This window comes from Rhinatrema bivittatum, chromosome 3 (genome assembly GCF_901001135.1).
Source record: "Rhinatrema bivittatum chromosome 3, aRhiBiv1.1, whole genome shotgun sequence".
Taxonomy (NCBI): Eukaryota; Metazoa; Chordata; class Amphibia; order Gymnophiona; family Rhinatrematidae; genus Rhinatrema; species Rhinatrema bivittatum.
In genome coordinates, this window is record NC_042617.1 from 29,793,522 (window position 1) to 29,820,290 (window position 26,769).

At 44.0% G+C, this 26,769-nt stretch overlaps 1 protein-coding gene across 4 annotated transcripts in view; it reads right to left on the bottom strand.

Moving 5' to 3' along the window:
- Window positions 1–26,769, bottom strand: part of COQ8A (coenzyme Q8A) — a 351,468-nt gene that overhangs the window by 43,862 nt on the left and 280,837 nt on the right. For all 4 annotated transcript variants that reach the window (XM_029593040.1, XM_029593043.1, XM_029593041.1 and 1 more), the window contains 2 exons: window positions 10,847–10,940; window positions 6,744–6,885 (listed from right to left, as the gene is read on the bottom strand). In XM_029593040.1, the coding sequence (XP_029448900.1) occupies window positions 6,744–6,885; window positions 10,847–10,940 (236 nt within the window). The remainder of the gene's footprint in view (window positions 1–6,743; window positions 6,886–10,846; window positions 10,941–26,769) is intronic.

Genomic DNA, 26,769 nt, shown 5'->3' on the forward strand with positions numbered 1-26,769 from the left:
TTTCTCTGCCCTCTTCATACATACTATTATGGTTTAATAAATGCTGAGAGCCAGCAGCTTGAGGAGAAAAATTATTTTTATTAAAACAGCAAAAATATAATAAGCTATATACATCTTATGGAGAGAGTCACAGATCACCAAGCACAGCCACCAGGACAGCTCTCGGAGACTATTTACTGATACGATACCAGGGGTTACACCTCTTCACACATCTAACCCCTAAACCAATGCCTGAGGGACACAATTGGCAACAATTGTCCAAATATTTCTATGAATGACTATAATTGAGAAAACAATTATTTCAAGTGGCAGTATGTAACTATGTTTTCATTAAGTATTTAAATGCTATCAGTGTGTAAGATGAGCTTGCAGCCTGGCTGGAATGTCAGCTTTGGCCTTGGGACGTTTTAAGCACAGTACTTTTCAATTTTACACTAGCAGTTTCTAGCACATTCTTTTATGCAGCGTCTATCCAGCTAGCAAAAGCTGTGCACAAAATTAAGCAGAAGTGCTATAGAATATTTATAGTTATAAAGCTACTTATAACCAAAAATTTAAGAAAACAAGAATACTGACTTATGTATGGCCTGCCCAAAGGTGTCTCATTGCTTCTCAGTGCTCTCCAACAGAGGCAGGATTGTAAAAGGGCCTGCTAGTACTCACTTCAACACCTCTGGTCACTGCTGCCCTTCCTCATTTATGAAGATTCATTATATAAAGGAAAACTGGTTCTTGCCTGCTAATTTTCTTTGCTGGAATACCACAAATCAGTCCAGATGCATGGTTTTTTCATCTCTACCAGCAGATAGAGAAAGAAAAAAAGCTTTGAGACTACTTAAGATATCATGCCACCTGCAGTCCCTCAGTATCAAGTGTACCCAAGCCAAGATGGGATTAAACCATCAACTTCACTGCGCATATGGAGTAGGGGAAAGGCTGAACCCTAAACTGGAGCCCTTTTGTCTACAGAGGAGAATGAAAACTCCCAACCCCAAGAATTTGTGTACTATCTACACTCAGAAAACAGAGTGGTCTTTCCAGAGAGAGCAGGGCTCTGGACTTATCTGTTGTATTCCAGGAGCAAAAATTAGCAGGCAAGAACTAATTTTCCTTTCCTGCTCATACCCCAGATCAGTCCAGACGCATGGACTCCCTTAAACTGGGCGGGAATCTGAAAAACTCACTCGCAGTACATTCTCCCCAAAACCAGCTTCTTCCTGCACCCAATTATCCAGTCAGTAATGCCTTGTTAAAACGTGCAGTGAAGACCAGATCTCCTGTGGGGACACTTCACCCAGGACATCACCAAGGCTCTAGCAGAATGGGCCTGAAGCCCCTCGGGAATCAGAAGCCCTTAGCAAACATAAGCTGATTCAATGGACTCTCTTAGCCCGCAAGAAAGGATAGGTTTAGAAGCTTTACTCCCTTTATTCGGTCCCCAAACAGAACGAAAAGGCGAGTGGACCTCTAAAAATTGCTGGGGACCTTCAAGCAGTGCTACAGGACCCGACAGACATCCAAGAAGTGAAGTTCACTCGCACACAGAAACGTTTTTATTCATTTTAAGATTTACTGTCTGTTTTATTTTACTCTATGGAGGAGTAGCCTAGTGGTTAGAGCAGTGGGCTACGAACCAGGAGACCAGGTTTCAAGTCCCACTGTTGCTCCTTGTGACCTTGGGCAAATCACTTTACCCTCCATTGCCTCAGGTACAAAACTTAGATTGTAAGCCCTCTGGGGAGAGGGAAAATACTACAGTACCTGAATGTAATCCGCTTTGAAGCGCTGAAAAAGTGCGAAAAGCGGATTACATGTTACCATTAGCAATGGTAACATGGACTAGACTTAATTTTTGGGTACTTGCCAGGTTCTTATGGCCTGGATTGGCCTCTGTGGGAAACAGGATGCTGGGCTTGATGGACCCTTGGTCTGACCCAGTATGGCAATTTCTTATGTTCTTAAGCAGAATAAATAAAAAAAATTATGATTATGTATGTAAACCTGCTCATCGCCTAGGCTTATTGTGTTAGGCGATTCAGAAATCTAAATAAGTGTAATGTAAATGTAAATGAAACGAGGGAAATTCCACTGCCTGAGGTGAAAAGCAGATACCACTTTAGGTAAAAAGGAAGGCACCGTGCGCAAAGACACCAGCCTCCAAAAACTGAAGGAAGGGTCCTTACACAACAACGGCCATAACTCTGAAATACATCATGCCTAACAAATTGTTACCAGAAAATCGATTTTAAGGTGAGGTCCTTCAATGATGCCCTCTGTAAAGGGTCAAAAGGTGTTTTGCACAATGCCCTCAGGGCCATGTTAAGGTGCCAAGGAGGCACTACCAGCCTAACTTTTAGAAAACTCACAATTCCTGAGTGCGATGCAAGAGAGTATTTGTGGATTCACTCCCAAAACAGGCCAGCGTTGCCAGCTGTACCCGAAGAGAACTCAGGGCTAGCCCTTTCTGAAGCTCCTTCTGCAAAAAGGTGAGTATCTGAGGCTTGTAATGGGGCAACCCTATCCTCTAGACACTAACGGGTAAATTTTAAGAACCCAGCGCATGCAAATACCAGGAGATACACGTGGAAGTACTGGGCCCTGTGAAAGGGGCGGGGTAGGGGCCGGCCAGGACAGTGGCCATTATGTCCTGCCCCAGGGACATGCACACCGGCAGCTGGCTGGCATGCAGAACTTACTGTAGCTCATCAGAACGAGTAAGTTTTAAAACAAACAAAAATAAAGGTAGGAAGAGGGATTTTAGGGGTCGGGGAGGAGAGGGGGAAAGGGAGGCAGAGTAGTTAGGGGGTTAGGGAAATTCCCTCCCAGTACGTTTCTTTACTGGAGTGGACTGGGATGGAACTGGGCTGTTTGCGTCACTGCATGTTTTTTTTTAAATCACCCCCCCTGCACATACGCACGCAGATATAAAATAGAGCGTGCATGTGCGCGTGGGTATAGAATTTTATAACATGCGCGCAGTGATGCGCATATGTTATAAAATAGGTGCCATACATGTGCGCGTGCTGGGAACTGCGCACACGTCTTTTAAAATCTACCTTTAAGCCTCCCGAACCCTGGGATTCCAGCAATGAAGCAACTGCCACATCTATCCCTTCTATTTGCTTATCCTCTCCGAAGTGAGAAACACGCTGCCTTCCTTGGTCTCGAATTGCACTCTTAGTTATTCCAGTGCAGTCAGGGTGTGGCAGTTGCTTCATTGCTGGAATCCAGGGTTCGGGATTACTTTCAGGTACCTGGCTTCATAGCCTTTACACTGGATCTGGTACCCTGGGCGTTTGCGCATATGCGTCCATTGCAGAAAGCTCTGCGGGAGAAAGGTGGCTTTTCATTATATTCACAACCCAACTCAGGGATGTAACAGCTGTAACACTCACCACACCAACTGCTGACAAATCTCATTTGATTTTGCCCGAAGCTGCCAGTCATCCAGATAAGGATGAACCAGAATGCCATCCCTGTGGAGGACTGTCACCACAGCCATCACAAGCCCAAAAGGGAAGAGCTTTGAAACAGATAATGCTTCCTCCACACAGTAAACCTAAGGAAGCTGTGAAGTTCCTTCCACATGGGAATTTGCAGATAAGCCTCCATGAGGTCTAGGGATGACAATGAGTGAGTGCAACATCTTCATGGAAAAACGAGATAGCTATAAGGATTGATATCTGAAATCTCTGTGATACAGTCACTGATTATTTTTGTAATTTTTGTAATTTAGTTTTCGTCTTTTGTAAATTGGTTTCTTGTTTCTCTTTTAATTACAGTTACTGTTCCATGTAAAGGCCTTGCCTACAAGTTCCAAGTTATTTGTAAACCGATACGATGTGCAAACGGATGTTGGTATATAAAAATGCCAAATAAATAAATAAATAAAGCATTCTTTTTGTGATGTAGGATGAGATGAAATGTGCCCTTTTTGGGAACCACAAAATAGATGGAATATCTTCCTTGCTCGTTTACCCTAATGGGCATGGGGACCACTGCTTCCAACTCTAGAGGCCGCTGTAGTGTAACATGAACCACGGCCCTCTTGTATTTGGAGATACATGGAGAAACCATGAAGGCTTCAAGCAGCAGAGGCTCCTGCTCCCTTTACCTGAGGCTGTTGAACTCAGCACAAACAGATCTAATAAAGCTACTGTACATCTCTGCCTGTATGCCCAATGCTGAGACTTAAAACATCTTAAAATGTATCTCCATCTTCTAGTTTTGAGCATCTTTCAGCACAGCCAAACTAGCCACCAGAATGGTAGTGTTCTTGGTCACTGCTGAGACTGACATCCACCTTAGGCAGCCTAAGGAGCTCCAACGCATCCTCTGGCAGGGGTTACAGCTTTGCCATCACTATCAACTTTTAAATTAGCTTCAAGCGTATCCCACTCCCTAAAAACATTTTTATTAAAATGTAAGATGGAAGGGAAAAACTCTTGCCAGTACCCTAAGTCCTTCCATGATGGGATCCTCTCCCTCATGCTCATGTTTCACCTGAACCTCTCTAATGCCAAGATGTCTTACAATTCGGGAAATAATTCCTCTTTGCAGAGGAGCCAGACTCTCATGGGGTTGTCCCAATCTGCCACAGGGATTTTCCCCTGAGTGATCGTTGTCCTCATCTTTGTCCACCGGAGGTTCCAACGAGGGATCCTCCTCTCCATCAGAGCCCGCAGACGGATTTAAAATCTGTGTGCTACTTACCACTGAGAATACCTAGGGGTGCTCTAGACCCCCTGGGGGGACACTTTACCGAAAATCCCTTCCTTGTTAAGGTGGCTTTGTGCTTTAACAGCACATAGTCAGTTGATAAGGCTTCACCAGACAGAATCTTCTTCTGGAGGAATCCTCAACTTTCTCTGACCCTCCTGGGCACTCTTAGATCACAGGGGAAAATGGAGAGGAGAATCAGGCCCCTCTCCCCTGATCTTCCCAGCACCACGGGAACAGATGCTAAAATGACAGGTTCCTGCACGGTCAAGAAGAACAGCATTGCCAGCCTCAACTGATCAGGATGACTTTCTCCCCTCTGGGGCCACATTTGCCAATACTAAGCTGCCTTCCCTCGCCATATACACATAGGTCGCACAGCCCTGAAGAGCTCACACGCAAAATTTTCCCACATAATCTGCAGCATTTCCCTCGTTCCGTAGTTGCCTCCATGCTGGGACCTGGGCCGTACATGCTCTCGGTAGGAGAAGGAACTCACCAGTGAAAAGACAGCTCCACTGAACCGAGCAGACCTGTCTCCCGAGAGACAGACCCCCAAGGAAAAACAGCTTAAATAAAAAAAGGAATACCTCCCTGTCCTAGTCTTCCCCAGGGACCTCCTTGCAGAGAGAGTGACCATTAACAAGTAAGATCTGCATAGGGAAAAAGGAGAGAGCCGTTAGGGAAGAGTCAGCTCTCTCTCCCGATGCTCCCTGCACCTCGGGCCCAAACAAAATGGCCGTGGTAGCCGTGCTGCCAGGGAGGCTCAAAGTGCCTAACTCTGGTGCCATGAAAGCTTGCTTCTTTGCCATTGCTATTTTGTCTCTGTTGCAGCACTGCCGACCCCGGAGGCACCTTCCTTTCCCTGCAGAAGCCCGAAGTCAGCATTTGTCATCATAGCTCAGCGCTTCCTGCGCTCAGCAGGAGCCACCATGTGCGCCACGTGGTCACTCACCACCCTGCATCAGCTGTTCATTCACCATGGCACCAGACTTCCCAGACACTGAAAACCACACGACTGCACCACAGCCCTGGTCTTCTGATTTGATCCTTCTTTCCCTCACACCACAGCTCCCCACCAGGAAATGCAGACTGTTGCATTTTTTTTTTCTTTTTTTCAACTTAAAAAACAGTGCCCTCAGAAATAAATGAAGGGGTGAATTTTCCTTTTTGTGTGTCCAGAGCGCTTTCAGCAGACCTGGGAAAGAGAAATTAGAGCTGATCTGAGGGAACCAGACCACTGGCTATCAAGATCTCCACACTTAAATCCGGGCGCAGCAACATTCGGGGGTCACTGACCCCCTTCTCGCCCCTGCTCAACCAGGGGGATGGCCCCAGAACGGAGCCTAACACACCTGGGAGTAATTTCTGTCTTTTTCAGGCCGACTGCAGGTTTTGCACCGCTATCATCTGCTGGTGACAGAGAAATTCCGAGGGACTGCAGGTGACAAGCTATCTTAAGTAGCATGGTGTCAGTAAAGCTTTTCTTCTCGTTCTCCATCTGCTGATAGGGATGAAAAACCTATGCATCTGGACTGATTTGGGGAATGAACAGGAACAGATGTTTCCCTTTTATTATAGATCTGCCTGCTCTGTAGCTGCTCCAGAGAGACATCCAAAGGGACCTATGAGGTTCCATTAGCTAATTTTTAAAACTGTTTGTTTTGTAAAGTTTGTTGTAGATTGTGTCTATGTGATGTTACGTTTGTTTTATTGTAATTCATCTAGAGTGCTATGGGTATAAAGGAAAGAAATAAACAGGAAGAATAAATTACATTTGCCAATAAGTGACAATTCATTCCGTGCTGGGCAATGTGCTGAGGGATAAACTTGCCTTTCTGAAAGTTCTCATGTTATTCCAGTGCCATGCTGGCAGGAGCAACAGCATGTCTAGTGTCCATAAATGCATTCAAGACTGGCTCATACGGAGGGGGTGATCGTCACTGTTTACACCTCCAGTGTTATCAACTCCAATACATTTTCATCTTTTTCCCCTCCCATACCCCCATGTGCCTATAAAATACCTCATTTCGAATTTCCTGGCTGAGTCCTTCTGCTTGGTCCAGTGGGAAGCCAGACACAAGCTCTGTAGTCAGGACATGCTCACTGCAAAGTTCATCCACCACAGCGGGCACATAGAAGAAAGGATGGTCCTTCAGCAGCTCCCTGCAGGGAAAGTACAGATCTCTCACAAAGTTATCACACCCGCCTGCTACATCCCAGGCATTTCCAGTCATTCTGAGAGCTGCCTTTAACACACACATGTGCCGCTGCAATACCGTGCGCTGCAGGTAGTGCATTGGTTAACCTGTGGTTGGATGTGCGTCCATAATTCCTTATGCAATAAGGGGATTAGCTCATCCAAAATGCATCCAAACCAGCGTGTAGCTAATAGCGCTCATCACATGTAAATTCATGTTGATGAGGCTATTAGCTTTTACCCACTTATGAAAAAAAAATAAATGTGCGCCTGAATGCACAGTTTTGCTCTCAAAAATTAACGCCAACCCCAGAGCAGGTGTTAAGTCTTGAAGAGCACCTAAAGTTAACAGAAAAGCAGAAAATACTGGTGCCATTAAATCAAAGGAACCAAAAGAGTAAGGTAAAAAAAAAAAAATGTCTTGCCGGTGGTCAGGTTAGGAAAATGGATGCTCAATTAACAAGTGTCTATTTTCCTAACCTGTGCCTGTATACAGGTTAGGAAAACAGACACTCATAAAATTGAGCATCCGTTTTTCCAACTCACACACAGCCACTTCTGGGTGCCCAATATCAAGGAAGTGCTAGGGACGCACAATTTCCCCAAGCGGCTCCTTTTTAATGCAGCAGCTCATTTGCCTACCTCACTGCACACCCGGGAGACGTGAATGAGTGTGCATTAGGAAAGTGGGTGCTCAATCATGAGCGTTCATTTTTCGCACCCTGATATTGCACTGGCCAGACAGAAAGTGCACAGCTGACAGGCTATGTTATTTGTGTTCTTAGCAGCAAACGTATCTATCTTCATTCTTAAAACAATTCCTGAAAATTAGCTAAATACTCAACTCTAATTCTCTTGCCCACAAACCAGCCTCTCACTTCTTGACATCACATCACCACCTTGATGAGAAGAGGGGGTCTCCAACTGACTAAGGACTAAGAGAGCGCCTCTCACCCCAGCAGGCATCACCCATGCAGTGGACAATCATCAGCTCTCCGACGAGACGGAGATAAACATGCCAGCCATCCAACAGCCCCAAAGGACAAGAGGCTTGAGTTGTGGCATTCTGTAAGCCCAACTTCCATCAGTTCAGTGACTCATTTGCCCTGACCATTTCTTTACAATGAAAATGAAAACAGAACATTTTGGGAGTGCAGAAAGTGGAAGCATTCAAAACTACACTTTCCCCCTCAGTGAGCTTAATATAACAAATGTGGGTTTAATTTTCAGGACAGAGATGTACAGGTATATGTATAGATCACAGGTATATGTATAGATCCAAAGTAATCAACTCTAGCCATTAAGTGCCAGACAAGTCCAGTTTTTAGGGTAACCAAGATATGCAATTTGACCTGGCTCTTGGACCACACGCATACAAATATAGTTGCTTAATACTGAATGATGATATCTAGAGTGCAATCATTGAAGACCATGCTGAATATTATAGATATTGAGGGCTCTCTGCAATAATCAGCAGCTTTCCACAAATAATGGTGTCCACAGGTAGAGAATCTGTTGCAGTGTCAAGGACTAAATTTTACTTTGTCCAAATGGGGTCCTGAAAAGTACTTTAAGGCGATAATATTTCAAAGTTGTTTACACACACAAAACCTGGTTAATTGTAAATGGCATTTATTTAAAACACTTTTATTCCACCTATAGTGGCAATGCCATACTAAGTGGATTATAAAATCAAAGAAGTTTTATGAAACCGTTTGAAATCCGTGAGCTCCCTTAATTCCACAGGTTAATCATTCTACAAACCACCACCCCCAAAAGAGAGCCCCTGACTGTGTGAAAATGACCCTGGAGCTGCATACACAGAAGTGTGCACAAAAACCATTTTGCACATACTTCTGTGCAGACTACAGAGAGGTGATCTGGGGGGCGGAGATGGCGCAGACAAACCATTTTCACGTACAATTTTGCTTTTTGAAAACATGCACATAAACCTACATGTACATATTTACAGCTACTCAGGAGCAGCTGTACATGTATATTTTGGTACTCTTTCCCCACATACCCAGGAATTTTCAAAGTGGACTTGCGCATTGTCAGCTTTGAAAATTCAAACTAAAGTCTGCCTGAACTTTCTATACACAGACTTCAGTCCTGAGAGGGCAGCTGAAGATTACCCTGTAAAAGCATAGTGCCTTACAGAGCCATCTTCCGAGAGGATGGCCACGCAGTCTGAATGGGCTTATTTTTTCTACTTTTGAAGTAGAATTTCAATAAGGAGTTTTCGGTTCCATTGGCAGATCAGCACAGGCATGTTTTAGTTTAGCAAACTTTAACCGTGAAAGGTTAACCCAGAAGCGGAAGTGAGCAGAGCAACCACCCTGGTCCCGTGCTTGCTGCTTGGTCTCCATGCATGCCATGCAGAGGAGCAGAAAAATCTGAAATTATAACCCCAGAAGTTAATGTACTATTTTCCAGTAATATGGAGGATTTATTCTAAACTCCAAAGCAGTGGACTAGACGACTCTACACCTTCCCCCAACTTTACAACATTGGCACACTGAGGTCAACATTCAGTAACATTTAGTTGGATAACTTACAAATTATCTGGTTAAATGCCGACTTTGTAATACCTCCCCCACTTATCTGGCTAAAGTTTAGCTGGTTAACTCATTATCCAGCTAAAGTTTAACTGGATAATGTGAGAGCATCCAGCTATCTTTAAGATAGCCAGATAGGAGTAAGGATTTTTCAGTTACAATTACTGAATGTGATATTTCTATATGCAACATGTTCGTAACTAAAACTTCCCCCAGCATAGAATTTAGAGGAATGCAATACAGAATTGTAAGTTGGATGGAATTCTGGCCACTTAAAGCGTTTAAAGTTGATATTGCAGTGACTAGTCAACGTGTGAAATGCGACATGACTGATGCTACTTTTCTACATTGTCTTTGGGAATGCCCAATGATTCAACTAGTTTGGTCTTCTGTCTGGGATTATTTGGTCACTTTGTTGCACTTGGATATATCCTGAGCAGCAACCTTTTGTATACTTGGGTATGCAGAGTGATCAACGACTGAAAATTTCAAGTTTCTTATTACAGATAGCATGGCGCCAAAGAAACGTATCCTGCACGTATGGCTTGATACAGCTGGTCCATCTATTGCAGTTTGGAAGTCATCTATGCTCCAGTTCCTACTTTTGGAATATAGATCAGTTGACCCCTTGAGGCTGAGCGCCATAAGGCATTCAAGGGATATGGTCCCTTTTCTTTCTATGCTCCCTGCAGAGCTAAGGGATAAGATCCATTAACTATTTTCTTTTTTAATCACCCAGTTCTAGCTTGCAGATGGAAACCAGTCCAATGGGACATGTCAAAGTTTTGAATATAATGGATTTGTCTATCTAGGGGCCTTGGACAGTGCCATACTATGAAGTTTTCAGTTTCTTCAATCACCGCTGGGCAGGGCTTGGGGGGATTTGGGGAATGCTTGTGCTATTGCACTGTATATCTTGTGGGTTATTGATTGTTATATGTAAAACTATAAAAAGATTCTTAAAAAGATGGCCAGCTATATTCAATAGTGTGGCTGTACCTTTGAATATCCCTCCAATGTTAGCTGGATAAGTTTATCCGGCTAAGTTTCCAATCCAGCCAGTGACTATTACTCCCATTGTGTTTGTATATGTAATTTCCACTTGGAAAATAATTAACTGCACAGGACCTAGAATTTATATCCATTGGCTTCTTATGGCATTAAACCCCCAGGAAGCTGGAGAGATTCAACACCTTATATTAAGGATTTAATTGTGGGTGCTGTCCTGGCAATATTCTCTAAATCTGTTATCAACCTATTAAGGAGCCTCCTGAATGAACAACATGAAGCATGAGCTAGATGCTGCTTGCGATGATCCAGCTGCACACCACCATCCCAATGCACACAAGAGAGAAGACTGTACACTCACTTGAACTTCTTAGCGCAGGCAGCTTCCCTCTTATAGTCACACTCCAGGGCCAACTCTCTGCTCAGCACTTCAATCAAGTGCTCAGGAAAAAGTCCTAGGAACAAAAAGTAGAAGCAAAACCTTCAGAAATGTGTCCTGTTTTGCAAAACTAATGGTAAAGAACATGCTGTGTGCTCTCTGTAAAGCTAAGTACAGCACACAACTTTGGCATATATGGATGATCTTCCAAGCTCACTGGCAGGACCTGCCTGTGTTTCAGACAAAACCCATATTCAAACTAGATCAGCTCAAGGTGTTCCTTACATGCATACTTGTAACAGGGGTGGGACTAAGGACACACAAGTCCAACTCCAGGATGACCCCCTCCCCCAATCACATAAGCAGGGACAAATCACAGGCAGACCTGCAAACAAATCAGGAGGTACATATTTAAAGCAGAAATTACTACTTACCTGATAATCTCCTTTTTTTTTTTTTTTTTTTTTTTTAATAAAGATAGGTGGATCCAGGACCTCTACCAGCAGATGGAATCAGAGCAAAGATGATGTCAGAGTATATATATATATATATACCCCTGCACAGACATCAGCCCACCAGTATTCTCTGCAAAAGCCAACTGTGGACAAACTAAGCAAAACTTAATTATTAACAGACAACCACTCTAGCACTCAGCTAACCGGAAAATACCGAGCTCAGACAATGAACATAACAACACCAGTCTAGGGACTGGATTGACACTTACCAGTAATTTCTGGAACACACAGCCATGCAGGACAGCAGCATAAACATCCAGCAGCCGAGGGCTGGAAGGTGGATCCACCTATCCTTAAAGGAAAGGAAATTATCAGGTATGGATCCGGGACCAGTGGGATGTACTAAAGCTACACCTGAACAGGGCAGGAGACTGCCTGCAGTCCGATCAATACCGCACATGTGAAGGCTGCATCCTCCCAGGCCTGCACATCTAGGCGGTAATGCCTGGAAAACGTATGTAAGGAAGACCATTGCCTAGTTCGACAAATCTCAGAAGACAGCAATCCACTAGGGCTCATTCTACTGCCTAAGCCCTAGTGGAATGAGACCTAGCCTGATTAGGCAACAGCTGCTCAGCATCCACTTACGTGGCCATGACTACCTCTTTAATCCAGTAGGCTATTCTGGCTGAACCATCTTCCTGAGAGGCTTAGAAGCCTCTAAATACCTCAAGATATGCCTCATGACATCCAAGGACCATAACAAGCGTTATTCCTGCACATCTCTCTCCATGTTCAGAGTTGGCAGGGAAGGGAAATTGATTGATTCAAGTGAAAATCTGAGACCACCTTTGGCAAAAGACAGAACAGTTCGCAACTGTATCGCCCCCCAGAATTACTCGGAGAAACTGTTCCCGGCAAGGCAATGCCTGCAGTTCGGAGATTCTACGTGCAGAACAAAATGCCACAAGAAACACATTTTCAATGTAAGTAACCTCAAGGATGATCTTCCAGCTCACTGGCAGGACCAGCTATGCTCCTCTACCCCCTGCCCCCATTTTAGACAAAACCCATATACAAACTAGATCAGCTTAAGGTGTTCCTTACATGCATACTTGCACAGGGGTGGGACTAAGGACACACAAGTTCAACTTAGGATGGCCCTCTCCCCCAATCACATAAGCAGGGACAAATCACTGTGCAGCAGTCAAAGTAGGACCCGCCAGGAAATCCAAAACCAGATTATGACTCCACAAGGGGACTGGCAACCGCAGGGGAGGACAAAGATGCTTCACACCTTTTAAGAAATGAGCCACATGTGGATGAGCTGACAAGTGTCCACCATTCACCTGACCTCAGAAACGGGCAAGAGCTGCCACCTGAATCTTCAATGAATTAATGGCCAACCCTTTTTGCAATCCACCCTGGAAAGATTCCAAAATGAACTGGATCTTAACCGAATGAGGGAGAATACATTGAGCCTCACACCAAGCCTCAAACACTGGCCAAATCTGCACATGGAGAACTGCAAGGAGAACTTTCTTGCTCGTAGCAAGTTGGAATTTACTGCAGTGGAATATCCATGCTTCAGCATCCAAGTTCTCTCAAGGGCCATACCATAAGACAAAAACGAGTCGGGTCTTCATGAAGAACATGCCCCTGCCATAGCAGATCCCTGTGAACCAGTAATTGGATAGGAGGGTCTATCGGGCCCTGCATACTATGGCCTCCTGGGCCAATCTGGCACCATCAGAAGCATCATCCCCATGTGACTCTCGATCCTCCGAATCATTCTCCCCAACATGGGCCACAGAGAAAAGGCATATAGGAACTTGCCCACCGATCACTCCTGCACGAGGGCATCAATGCCCAAGGAATTTTGATCTCTCCTGTGACTGAAGTGAGGAACCTTCACGTTGTTAGATGTCACCAGCAGGTCTAGAAATAATAGGTCCCAATGGTCCACTATGAGCTAGAACGCCTCACTTGACAACTCCCATTCTCCTGGGTCTAGACTCTGTCCACTGAGAAAGTTAGCTCCTACATTGTCTTTCTGCAATATGGGAGGCTGATATTCTTCTGAAGATGCACTTCCACCCATTCCATGAGTTGGGCTATTTCCTACCACATTTGCTAACTCTTTGTTCCACCCTGGTGATGATATAAGCCACTGTCGTTGCATTGTCTGTTGATGAATCATAAGGAAGCCAGGGTTTCAGCTGATTGAAGCTCCAGAGAGACTCTTTGTACTCCACCGCACTTGTGCCATCAACTCTTGTCTGTGGGCCTCCCAACCCAGGAGGTTCACATCCATCATGAGTACTAGCCAGTCCAGTGATCGTAGAGAAACCCTCTTCCTTAGATGGTCCACTTGCAACCACCACTGCAGCTGTATGCTGATCTCCACTGGCAGGTGAAGCTGTATTGAATAGTGTTGAGACTGTGGATTCCAACGAGCCAGTAATGTGCACTGAAAAGGGTGCATATGCGCCCTTGCCCACTGAACCACCTCTAGGGGGCTACCATCAAACTGAGCACCTGTAGATAAAACCACACTGTCGGGCGTATTGTTTCTGTCAGTAGTTGCACCTGTGCCATCAGCTTCTGAATGCGGTTCTCCAGCAGGAACACCCTGCCTTGCTTCATGTCAAACTGAAGGCCAAGATACTCCAGAGTCTGGGAGGGCTGTAGATTGCTCTTGACCAAGTTCACCACCCATTCTAGTTCCTGTAGCAAGATCACCTTGCCTGAGACTCAAAGTTTCTCTTCCACACTCTTGGCCCGAATTAACCAATTGTCTAAGTCAGTGGTTCTCAACCCTGTCCTGGGGACCCCCCAGCCAGTCGGGTTTTCATGATATCCACAATGAATATGCATGAGAGAAAATTTGCATGTTATGGAGGCAGTGTATGCAAACTTTCTCTCATGCATATTCATTGTGGATATCATGAAAACCCGACTGGCTGGGGGGTCCCCAGGACAGGGTTGAGAACCACTGGTCTAAGTACAGGTGAATCAGAAATGCCATCCTTTCTCAACACTGCCACAAACACCACCATAACTTTGGAAAAGGTTTTGGGCATAGTGGCCAACCCAAAAGGCAGCGCTCAAAACTGATGTCACCTCAAAACAGCAGAAACCATTGATGCTCCAGACGGATGGGAATAAGCAGGTATGCCTCTGACAAATCCAGGGATATCAAACTCCCCTGACTGTGCTGCCATTATCACTGAGCAGAAGGTTTCCATGCAAAAACAAGTAAAAAACGGTTGACTCCCTTGAGATCTAGGCAAAATGAGCCCTCCTTCTTGGGCACAACAAAAGAAACGGATTATTGGACCATATTTTCTTGACATCTGGGCACGGACAAGTCTTAATGTACACTCTACTGCTTGCCTCTTCTGCGGAGAGTTGCAGGGAGACACCAGAAAACATTTCGAGGAACACTGAGAAACTCCTGAGCATAACTATCCCTTATCACTTCCAGAACCCACTGGTCTTACGTGATCTTGACCCACCTCTAATTAAAAAAAAAAAAAAAAGGGGCGACCTCCTATCTCCAGTTCCCGGGGATGGGTCGGCACACCTTCATTGAGAGGCTCAAGGAGCATCACTACCTGAGCCTGCATCCCTTCTGGGCTGCCTGGGACGAAAGGACTGAGACCTATTCAAAGGCTGAGTCCTCTGGGAGGCTGCTCCTCTGTAGGGTTGAAAGCGTCTGAAACCCCTGGTATAATCTCTTGTGCCGAAGGAACGCAGTGTCTGCTTCTTATCCTTTGGTAACCGAATAACCTGAGCCTCCCCCCACTTAGTGGCCATTTTTTCCAGCTCACTTGCAAACAAGAGTGATCCCTTAAAGGGCAATTTCCTAAGATTAAATGTTGAAATTGTATCAGCCGACTAATTCCTAAGCCATAGCTAATTGCCTGGCTGCAATTTCTGAAGCCATCCTTCTGACCGAAGTGCGGACCATGTTGCAGCCCGCATCCACCAAAAGGCAGCTGCTGGTTCCATCACTGCTCTGGAATTCACTCCAGATTCATCGACTTTCTGAGAGAGAAGTAAAACAAGAGCGAGCCACCAGGGAGCAACAAGAAGCTATCTGTAAATTCATTGCCATCGATTCAAAGGCCTGCTTAAGGATGGCCTCAATTCTTCTATCGTGTGCATCCTTCCATACCACTCCCCCTTCTACGAGGATAGCTGTCCGCTTGGTGTCAAGCAAACGCAAGCGCATCCACTCTCAGAAAATACAATTGCTCTCTCACAGCCGGATCCAGGCGGTACAGCCCTTCCAAGGTTTGTCTCCCTTTAAAATTAGCTTTCGGGGTGCCCCATTCAAGATCAATCAATTCTTGAATAGCCTCCATAATAGGGAAGAAACATGAGGCTTTACACAAAGAAATTAAAATGGGATCTTTCTTTGGCTCAGACATGGAATCAGCCCCTGCTACATTTTCAATGTCTGGGAAATCAGCCCCTGGTACATTTTCAATGTCTGGGAAATCAAAGCTGGTAACATCTATATGAAAGAAACGCACAGTTTTATATGGTTCCAGGAAGTAAGGATCAGCTTCATCATCCGTGCTGGGTCCCTTTAGTCGTGACCTGCAGCAGGTCTAGACGTACTCAGATGCTTACCTGCAGCAAAAGGCAGGCGGGAATTCGCAGCCTGTGATCCTGAATTGTTAAGACCGACTGGGGCCAATGACTACGCCAGAAGAAAGGACTGCAGCCCTTGACAAAATTCCACCCAAGAAAAGGCAGAGGAGTCCAAGATAAACCCAGGGGGCATCTGACCTGCACCCACTGAACTACCTTCCCTCACTGAAGAACCAGTTAGGGGAGCCTCAATTCCAGGCAAAACGTCTGGCAACTTTTTCCATTCTCACATCATGCTGGGAAGGACTGGGTTTAGCAAAATCAGACTGAGACAAATCTCCCTGAACCTCCAAACAGTGCTGACTCAAGTTAGAGGGAATGCTTAGCTGAGATGCCTGAACATGGCAAGCAGCACAAAGGGTAAGACGCTTAAGGCTTCTTTGCTATCGGTGCCATAGTCATTTAACACCATGCTCTAAACATGCATCTGAGAAGTGTGTGCCCAGCTGTGCTCGCAATAGGTGCTTGTAACAAAAAAAAAACAAAACAGGAGCTCAAAACTTAGATGCCTAATAGACTATTGAGATAGACACCCAACTTGAGCACTCGTCTAGGTGTCCTGCAGCGCACCACTGTCTCCTCAACTAGGCACCCTTATGCACACAACTTAGTGCCCAGGTAAGTGCCCTTATGCACCCAGCTAGGTGCACAGCCGGGTATGCAAGCGTGAACTGACGTACTTGAAGAGGGCAGCATTATACACAGAGAAAAGGTGCGTGAACACTGACACATCCTACCACACAGCAAAAAATCTAAACCTGTAAGCGGGGCCTTACCCAGAAGGCTGCTCAACCCACCAAGGTGCCCATGTCCCCCAAGCTCCCCTGGAGGCAGGAACGGATGTTGGATTGTAATTTTTGTAAATACTCTTTACCTGAGCTCAGCCCTTCCCAGCCTAATACAGAGTAAGTCTCCGGCTGTGGGGAGAGAGGGCATATACCTTCACCGCCGCGCTCTGAGGGAAGAATTTAAAGAAATCACCTCAGGAAGCTTGACTGAGGGAGAGAAGGTATCACCACAGGCGAGTGGGGCAATAAACTTTTTCTTCTTTTCTCCTTCTATAAAAAAAAACAAACCAAAAAACTTAAGTCAATCCCCAGTAGGGAGATTGAGAATACTGGCAGGCTAATGTCTGTGCAGGGGTATGTATATCGTGACGTTACTTTGCTCAGTCGCCATCTGCTGGTAGAGCTGCATAACCCTCTGGTCCTGGATCTACCTATCCAAATACTAAGAAAGCCATTTAGCTGGATAATTCACAAATTATCTGGCTAAAAGGCAACTTTTTGAATACTGGGTCACTGTCTTTTCTGGCTAAATTATAGCCAGATAAGTCATTATCGAGTTGAAATTTAGACAGGAAAAAAAAAAAAGAGGAAATCTGGAGCAGGGCAACATTATCCAGCTAGCTTAGCTGACTCATTTGTATTCAGCTAATCTTCAAAGATATCCTGTTAAGTGGCACTGTTAAATAAATTTTTAAAAAGTGCCTTGTTAGCCTGTGGCTCAATTCCCACCACCTTCTCGATGTGTCATAACCGGCCATGCTAGGCCAAGCAACACTCTACTGGTAACTCCCTTTTCCTTGGAGGCAACTCAGTTTACTATCCTTTGTTGCCTTCCACTCAGTTTATAACCCAAACACTTTAGGGCCTATACCTAGGACACACTGTTTATAAATCTTCTCTGCGGAACGGAATCAACGACCTTGCTGAAATTAACGTACATTACATCTAGCACTCCTAATTCTCTGGTCACCCAGCCAAAGAAATTGATTAGATCTGTCTAAGATCAGATTTACCTCTGGTAAAAACCATGCTGCCTCAGACCCTATAATTCATTGGATTTCAGAAATTGACTTAGCAGCAGTTCTATTAATTTATACACAGAGGTTAGACTAACTCGCTTGTAGTTTTCAGACTCCTTGTTTCCACTTTTGTGAGGAGGAACCAGTCAAACAAATTCTGAGATCACCACATACAATCAAAAAATATTGTTCAGAAATATTCCAAAAAACCTGTGTGAAAACCATACAAAGTCTTCAAAGAAGAATTAACTGAAAGAACCTCTGCACATTAAGGCCTGCACTAATGGGATCTGAAAGCCATTAGACTCATGACTAAGATCTTGCCACAGTGTTTTAAATATACATTGGCAACTAACAGTAGATGCAAATCCTCCTTAAAACACACCCATCCTCAATGGCAATGTTATACTTATGTAAGTCCAACGCAGCACAATTTATGTTTATTAATACTTGATTAATCGCAATTACAGATATAAAAAGCGATGTATAAATAAAATATGCAAAGCTAACAAAGCAATATTCAGATAAAATAACTAGATACAGAAAATAATTCAAATAAGAAAATGTCACATGTCAAACATATTGGCTGATTTACTTAACAATCCATTCTGAAAAAGCCTATACAAACATAAGATTTTAGTGCCTTCCTAAATTAAAAAAAAATCTCTCAAGACGAACATTAAGAGGTAAAGAATTCCAAAGGTGAGAAAATAGGTAAGAAAAACAAATTACACCTGAGCTTTCAAAAAAAATATTATGAATAGAAGGTAGCCCTAAAAGTTCTTGTTGTGAAGACCATAATTGACGAGAAGGAAGATAGGGAGAAATCGCAGAGGCAAGATAAGGAGCGTCTACCTCAAAGCCTTAAAAGGTATACAATTTTCAATAAGATACAAAAAGATACCGGAAGCCAATGTAAATTAAACAAAGATGTGACATGATCATATTTAGATTTGTAAAAAAATAACTAGCAGCTGTGTTTTGTGCTAATTGAAGTCATTTTGAGTTGCAGAAAACCATGTAATAACACATTACAGTAATAAAGCCGAGAGATAAAGGCATGAATTAGAATGTTTAGATCAGAACTTTCCAAAAATGGCTGGAGATGACGTATAAATCTGAGAAAAAAAATATACAGACTTAAGCACTTTGGAAACATGAGAAAAACTGAGTTGGTTGTCAAAAGTGAAGCCTAATATAAATAACTATTTTTAATTGGATAGCACAACCTATCATTGGCAATGGAAGAGCAGAAGAAAAGTGCGAGTGAACCAAATGGCTTCAGTTTTGAAGGAATGACCTTCAAACTTGGAGGAGTATAACCAGTCTGAGACTTTAGAAAGACAGTTATTAAACTCTGACAGATTGTCAGTAGATTAGAGTTTAACACTAGCAAGAATGTGAATATCATCAGCATAAAAGTACCATGAGAAACCCAAACTCTGAATTAGAGTAGCAGGAGAAGAGAGATATAAATTGCAAAGTATGGGGACATCACTAAGTGGGACTGAAGCACAATTCTTAGAATTCCAGCCTTCACTATAAGTGCATTCTAAAAAAGATTTGAACCATTGCAACAAATTTTCTCTGACACCACAATCAGTCAGTTCAGTAGGTGTTGTTGATCTACTGTATTAAAAGGCAGCACCGAGGTCAAGACAAACAAGAAGAGCTGCATCACCTCTGTCCAAACAAAGACCAATCTCATTAAGAAGAGAGGTAAGAGATATTTCAGTACTATGACCCTTCCTATAGCCTGACTGCTTAGGATGAAGAGCCATAGTTTTTGAAACATTGATAGTTGAGATTCAACTACTTTCTCAATGACTTTAGCAAGGGTGAGAAGGATGATATTTATCAGAAACCTCAGGATCCAAATGTTTTTCTTTAAAACCAGGTGAATACGTGCCGATTTGAGATGGACTGGAAAATTATAGGTTTTGAGACTCATATTGACAATATCAGCAATGAATGGCAAAAATCCTAAATTTTGATTTTTATCGAGATAAAATGGCATAGTATTAAAGGGTGAAGACACAGAATTAAGCTGTTTCAATAATAAAGAAAGTGCACCCGGTGAAATTTTATTGACATGAACAAGTCTGCTAGTGGGAACATCTGTTTCCTGAGAAGTAGGAAGATTCAAAATGTACTGAATTCTCTAATCTTCAAGATGCTAAATTCTGATAGGACTGATTAAGACCAGAACTCAACGAAGAAAAAGAGGCCTTATAACATGTACTTTATGCTGAAAAGAGATTGAAAATGTATGTGCAGTAAGAAGTAGAGAGTGAATCAGGAAAGGTCTTCAAACAAGAGAGCTTGGATACCAACTTAGAGAGCCTTAGGTTTATTTTCTGATTTAGCAATAGGAGCCTTATAAAATCTTTTCTAGGCAAGTTTCACCTCACAAATTGTTTGGTGCTATTAATTAAACAAAACCTGTCCTATTTTGATGTTGTCTTGTGCCAGATGTGTTCCAAGTGCCTAGTTTGCCTTTTGAGAATTCTAACCCCAGAGTGATTCCAAGGAGAATTATGAGAATTATTTTTGCGATAGCGATTGAAAAGGAGCAATTTTATCCAAACCTGATTTCAGAATCCGATTCAAAATAGAAACCTGTTCCAAAGATGATGATGAAAAATCGGAGGGAAAAGAAATCACTTCAGAGAGTTTATCTAAATCTAGGGTTTTTTTGTTTTTTTTGTTTTTTTTTAAATTTCTAATGAGAAGATTTTCTTGAATAGGTACAGTGTGAAATAGCTTTAGAGATGGAAAGTGATCAGTTCCAGTACATGGAAAATAATTGTCAGAACTATCTAAAATCCAAACATGTTCAGAAACAAAAAGTAAATCTAAAATATGACCAAGATTGTGTGTGGGTAAGGTGACATTGTTTGAAAGATAAACCTTGCATAGCCAAAAAAAACATTAGCTGCCAGAGGTTTGTCAGGTTCATCTGCATGAAGGTTAAAGTCTCCTAAAAGTAGAAGATGAGAATTTTTCAGTGTACATTCATTAATCAACATCAGAAGATTATGAAGTTCCAACAAATTAACTAAGGGAGGTTGATAAATAAAAAAAATGTTAAATCTGGTAGGTTTACGGAGCTGAAGAAAAAGAAATTCACTGAAAAGGACTTTAAACATTAATATTAATATCACTTTGATAAAGAATAGCAGTGCCACCATCCTGACGTTTAGATCTGTTATTATTCAAAAACCTGTAATTTGGGGGGGGGGGCAGGATTGTTGAAGACATAAATTATCACCTGGTTTAATCCAGGTCTCAGTAAGAAAGAGGAAATGCAATTTATGATTAAGTCATAAATAAGCTGAGGCTTTACTACTATAGAACGAGTATTAAGAGCACAATTAAGCTCATGCAAAAATTCTGATTCAAGAGTAATATATGAAAGGAAAAAGAAGTAGAAATAGTTTCTTTCACATGGGGTGGGAATGTCTAATCAAAAGGCAATACCGGTCAATAGTTAAACGAGACTGGATAAGTAAAGCCACAAACCATGAGTAGATGTTGGACTCTACACTAAACTAGTCTCACACTTACCACAGCCAGCCAGAATTACACTGGTAAAGAACTGGAAAATGCCATGTGACCTGAAGGTAGAACAGTAGCTAGTCAAAGCCTGGAAAATACAAACACTGGAAAGAATTACTAAGCCCTTTACGGAGAGGTATGCCCAACGTATACACATCTGGACCCTTTTACTGAAGCAATGAAAACAATCCTTGAATCTGCCAGAGGACATCACACTCTATAACTGGGCAAGGTAGTGAAGGGCACAAACCAGACTCATAACAAATGAACCACAAATTTCAGCAAAATGTTTAATGTAACCTAATCTAAGGCCTCCCAATATCTCTTCCAATCATATGTGATGAAATCTTAGCCTACCTAAAGCTTCAAGATGCACAAAACCTATATAACAAAATAAGAACTGGAAGAATGCACACATATGCAGGATGGGGCAGTACAGACTCACACTAATCTTAAATTCATATTTAAAGAAAGACTTAAACCTCGAAAGATCGATTTAAAAAAAGCCAATAAAGTACAGAAAAAAAAAAAGAAGAAATGACTTGTTTTTGCCTCCAGAGGGTGCATAATGCCACAGAAGAGTACAGTATGCATGGGGTTGAACATCAAGAGCTCTGAAAGATTACGGTCTGAGAAATACAAAGATGGGCACTACAGAAACCAGATAAGCCTTGTAAACAGAGTAACAAGCAGCATGCAGGACATGGGATGACTAGAATTGTGAACTGCACAATCCTCCTCTGCTCACTCACACTGAGCCCCTTCTCCAAAGTAGTCTGACTATGGCAATCAATACATGAAAAAAGCAACGGTCAAATTAGGATGCTCTAAAAAAAATGACTCAGCCACACTGGAAGTAATGTGTGTCCCCTACAGCAAACAGAGGATAGAGTATCCTTTTCACTCGGGGCCTATGCAGGATCTGGCGCATCAGAAGTCATCCTTATGACTACTGCAGTGCAAGCAAATGTCACTTTAAAATTAATGCTTTTTATTAGATTATTAAACGTACAGATGGTAATGGGGGGGGGAAGGGGAGGGGTGTAGAGAACTCAGAGCCTTCATTTGTTTCTCTTTTCTTCAGGCTTGTTTTCTGCATTTCCCTGTCGGATAGAAGGTTTGCAATAATAATTGCTTATAAAAAAGGAAGACCAGATTTTATACTTTGCTCAGAATGGTTTCTAATAGATATGCTTTCTAACCTACAGATCTCCCAACTTTTGGTTAATTAATCTTTGGTAGATAGGCCTTTATCTTCTAGGTTTTGGCTACCGCCATCCTGACTACAAACAACAGTTGGCATGTCAATTTACAGTCAGGCCAATTCAGTAAAGTCCGCGGGAGAGCGGGCAAACGCCTGCTCTCCCGGCACGCGCACAGGCCACTCTTGCCTGTGCGCGCGATACAGTATTTAAATGAGGCCTGGCTGTAGAAACGGGCAAAAGGAGACGCTAGGGACACTAGCGCGTCCCTAGCGCCTCCTTTTTGACAGGAGTGGCGGCTGTCAGCGGGTTTGACAGCCGACGCTCAATTTTGCCGGCGTCTGTTCTCGAGCCCGCTGACAGCCACGGGCTCGAGAACAGTTCCAATCATTAGTGTGCCAGATTTATCCTGATAAAGTTATAACTGAAGAGTAAAGGACATGCATAAAATAAATACCAGCTTTTCTCCCTCAAAGCATGCCAAAAAGCTTAACTATTAAAACATTAGGTTACCTGTATCCTTTACAGTATATTTATCTCATGAATATTCACTGCTGATATGAAATCTTGACCTCTCTAACTTTAATAACTAAAGGCAGCCATCTCTATATCATTAGGGGGCAAGCATTCTAGGCACTTTTTAATCTCTTGCTGCATGTGCCTCAAGGGTATTATCCTACCTAATAAACGAAGGATGACCGACATGCCGCAAATGCGCAGTAGAGACCAGCTCTACCGCGCATGTGCGGGCGAGCACGTCGGTCTGAGCCAGAAAAAAAATGGCGGCGTCCAGTGGCAGCGGCGGCATCGGGAGGCAGCGGCGGCGGCGGCGTCCGGTGGGTGGCAGCGGCGGCGGCGGGTGGCAGCGGCGGGTGAGTGAGGGGGGGAGAGGGAGGGAGTGGGACTGAGAGGGAGGGAGGGAGTGGGACTGAGTGAGAGGGGGACTGAGTGAGGGGGGGAGAGAGAGAGGGAGGGAGGGAGTGGGACAGAGAGAGAGGGGAGGGAGGGAGTGGGACTGAGAGAGAGGGACTGGGACTGAGTGTGAGTGAGAGGGAGGGAGAGAGGGGGAGGGGGAGGGGGAGGGAGAGAGGGGGGGAGGGGGAGGGAGGGAGAGTGAGTGGGACTGAGTGTGAGTGAGAGGGAGGGAGAGAGGGGGGAGGGAGTGAGTGAGACTGAGGGGGAGGGACTGAGTGTGAGTGAGAGGGAGGGAGAGAGGGGGGAGGGAGTGAGTGAGACTGAGGGGGAGGGGGAGGGAGTGGGACTGAGGGGGAGGGAGGGAGAGAGGGAGGAGGGAGTGAGTGAGACTGAGGGGGAGGGAGTGGGACTGAGGGAGAGTGAGTGGGACTGAGTGTGAGTGAGAGGGAGGGAGAGAGGGGGGAGGGAGTGAGTGAGACTGAGGGGGAGGGAGTGAGTGAGACTGAGGGGGAGGGGGAGTGAGTGAGACTGAGGGGGAGTGAGTGGGACTGAGTGTGAGTGAGAGAGGGGGGAGGGAGTGAGTGAGACTGAGGGGGAGGGAGTGGGACTGAGGGGGAGGGGGAGGGAGGGAGAGAGGGGGAGGGAGTGAGTGGGACTGAGGGAGAGTGAGTGGGACTGAGTGTGAGTGAGAGGGAGGGAGAGAGGGGGGAGTGAGTGAGACTGAGTGGGAGGGAGGGACTGAGTGAGAGGAGAGGGAGGAGTGGGTGAGAGGGAGGGAGGTAGGGGGTGGTGAAGAGTGAGGGGAGAGAGAATGAGGGGGAGGTGAGAGACAGAGGGATGTAGCCCGTTTTAACGGGCTTAACGGCTTGTTTAAAATAAAAGATGAGCATATAAAACTTTCATGGGCTGCATTTGTAATGATCTACAGGTATGAACACAGATAAGTTTCACCATTCCTGCTTTTCAAGAACACAAGGCTCTCTACTTTGCACATTTCTATTCCCTGCTCCCCTCCCCTTGCCGCTAGCCTTCTCTCTTCCTCTCCCCCTTCCAGCCTTGGTTCTAAATCAGTTGAGCACCTCCTGCTTTGACATTTGTCTCCAAAAGGCCTGCAGGAGCCTATTTACAGCAGCATCTAAGAAAAGTCTGTTGCACCCCTCGCAAATCCAGATCAGACAAGGCTCATGAATTGTCAGGGAATGCCAGGCCCCATTTAACTCTCCACATAAATACTCTGCTGGCACTCATCAATGTTTATAAGTAATGAGAGAAAAGGCAAGAGTGGAGAGGAAAGGAAAGGAATGGGCTAGTTTATTTCGGTTGTGGCTGAACAGTCGCATCATCAAAACAAAGTATTTGATTAATGAGGTACTGAAGGCTGAAAATAATATTTACCCTTGTACACAGCTGGGAAGAGGCCTAGTCAGGTTCATTTCCAGGACATGCATAGGTTTATGGGATGGGCATATTTTCCAAACACACTGAAGAATATATATATATATATATATATATATATTTTTTTTTTTTTTTTTTTTTTTAATTTAATTTATTTAATTTATTTTTTTTTATTTTTTAAAGAGAAAGAAGAGGAGTACTTTGGCAATACCAGTAAAGTAGCTAACTCCACGGACAAAGACAGTGAGAAAAAAGTACCCTAGCTGTGGAACTTGAATTACAACTAAATATTATAGAGCTGACCTAGCTCGGGTTTTTCATTTCCCGGGTCAGGTGGGGCTGGGAATGCAGCAGAGTTAGAATTCACTTCTCCTGGGGAGAAAATCGTCCATCATCGTGTAATGGTGACACCTAGTGGCCAGATTTAAGACCCATGATTGCAGGGTTCTGGAAGGAGCCCTAGGGTATGGCCCCTAGCTGAGGACGGTCACTACAACGAGCAGATTATCTTCTCTCCCAATTTTCTTTAAAGAAAAAAAATCCCTGGGAATGAAGGTCTCATTGTTCCAGATACCAACTTAAACTGGAAGTGCAAGGGTAAAAAATTTCTGGGTGTAAAAAAAACCCCGAACCCAAGCACATTGTACGGAGTTGCAGAATGGAAGTAAAGACTAGGTCCACCTCCAAGACCTAAGTTTTGCCAGTATTCAGAATTCAAGTAAGGAAGCATCTCTTCATAGAAAAGCCTGCCAAGTGAGGGGATTGCTAAAAACAGCACAGGAATTTGAGAAACCATGGGCGAACTGCAGATTACTCTTAGTAGGAGGAAACCAAGAGTCACGTTGGAGATCATGCAGCATCTGCATTATTCTAGTATGCAGAGAAAACGAGCAGACTGGATAGATTCTGCAACCTTTATTTTTCACCATTTTTTATATTTCAATGTTATATCGCTCTTACCAACCATTCAAAACTCAGGCTCCTGAGGACAGGAATGCTATTGCCCAATGTATGAACTCCGCCAGTGTTATTTTTGCACCTGAAAGGAAAATTAGTTCTTACCTGTTAATTTTCGTTCCTGTAGTACCACGGATCAGTCCAGACCATGGGTTGAGCCTCCTGTCCAGCAGATGGAGACAGACCAAAACTGAAAGGGTATCCTGTATCAGGACAGAGCCTACCCTGCAGCCCTTCAGTATAACCATTGTCAAAGCAGAAAACATGAAGATAAACAGTAAGGAATCAAGCAAGTAACAAGAGAACTTGAGCAAAACCACAAGAGAACTCAAAAAAATTTGAACAAGCGCAAACATTTATTGGACTCTGTAGATGGACGCTCTTGCATGAATGTCCATAGTCATCATATAGATGCTTCCGGTGCCTCTTGATGATCATCACATAAAGAATCAGTCGAAAAAACCTGCAGGAAAAGGAAAGAAACTTCGAGGGGACAGAAGAAAATAGAGGGAAGGGCATCTGGACTGATCCGTGGTATTACAGGAATGAAAATTAACATGTAAGAACTAATTTTCCTTTCCCTGTACGTACCTGGATCAGTCCAGACCATGGGATGTACCAAAGCTTCCCTAAACAGGGTGGGACCAAGACAGTCCCGCTCGAAGCACCTGCCGACCAAGGAACCAAAGACTGGCGCCTGAACATCAAGGCAGTAATGCCGAGCAAAAGTATGCAGAGACTTCCACGTAGCTGCCCTGCATATCTCCTGCAGAGAGACTGACTGACTCTCCGCCCAAGAATTAGCTTGGGAACACAAGGAATGAGCCTTCAGGCCCTCTGGGACCGCCCAACCCTGACAGATATAGGCAGACGCGATCGCCTCCTTCAACCAGCAAGAAATTGTAGTCTTAGAGGCCCGTTTGCCCTGGTTGGACCCACTCCATAAGACAGAGA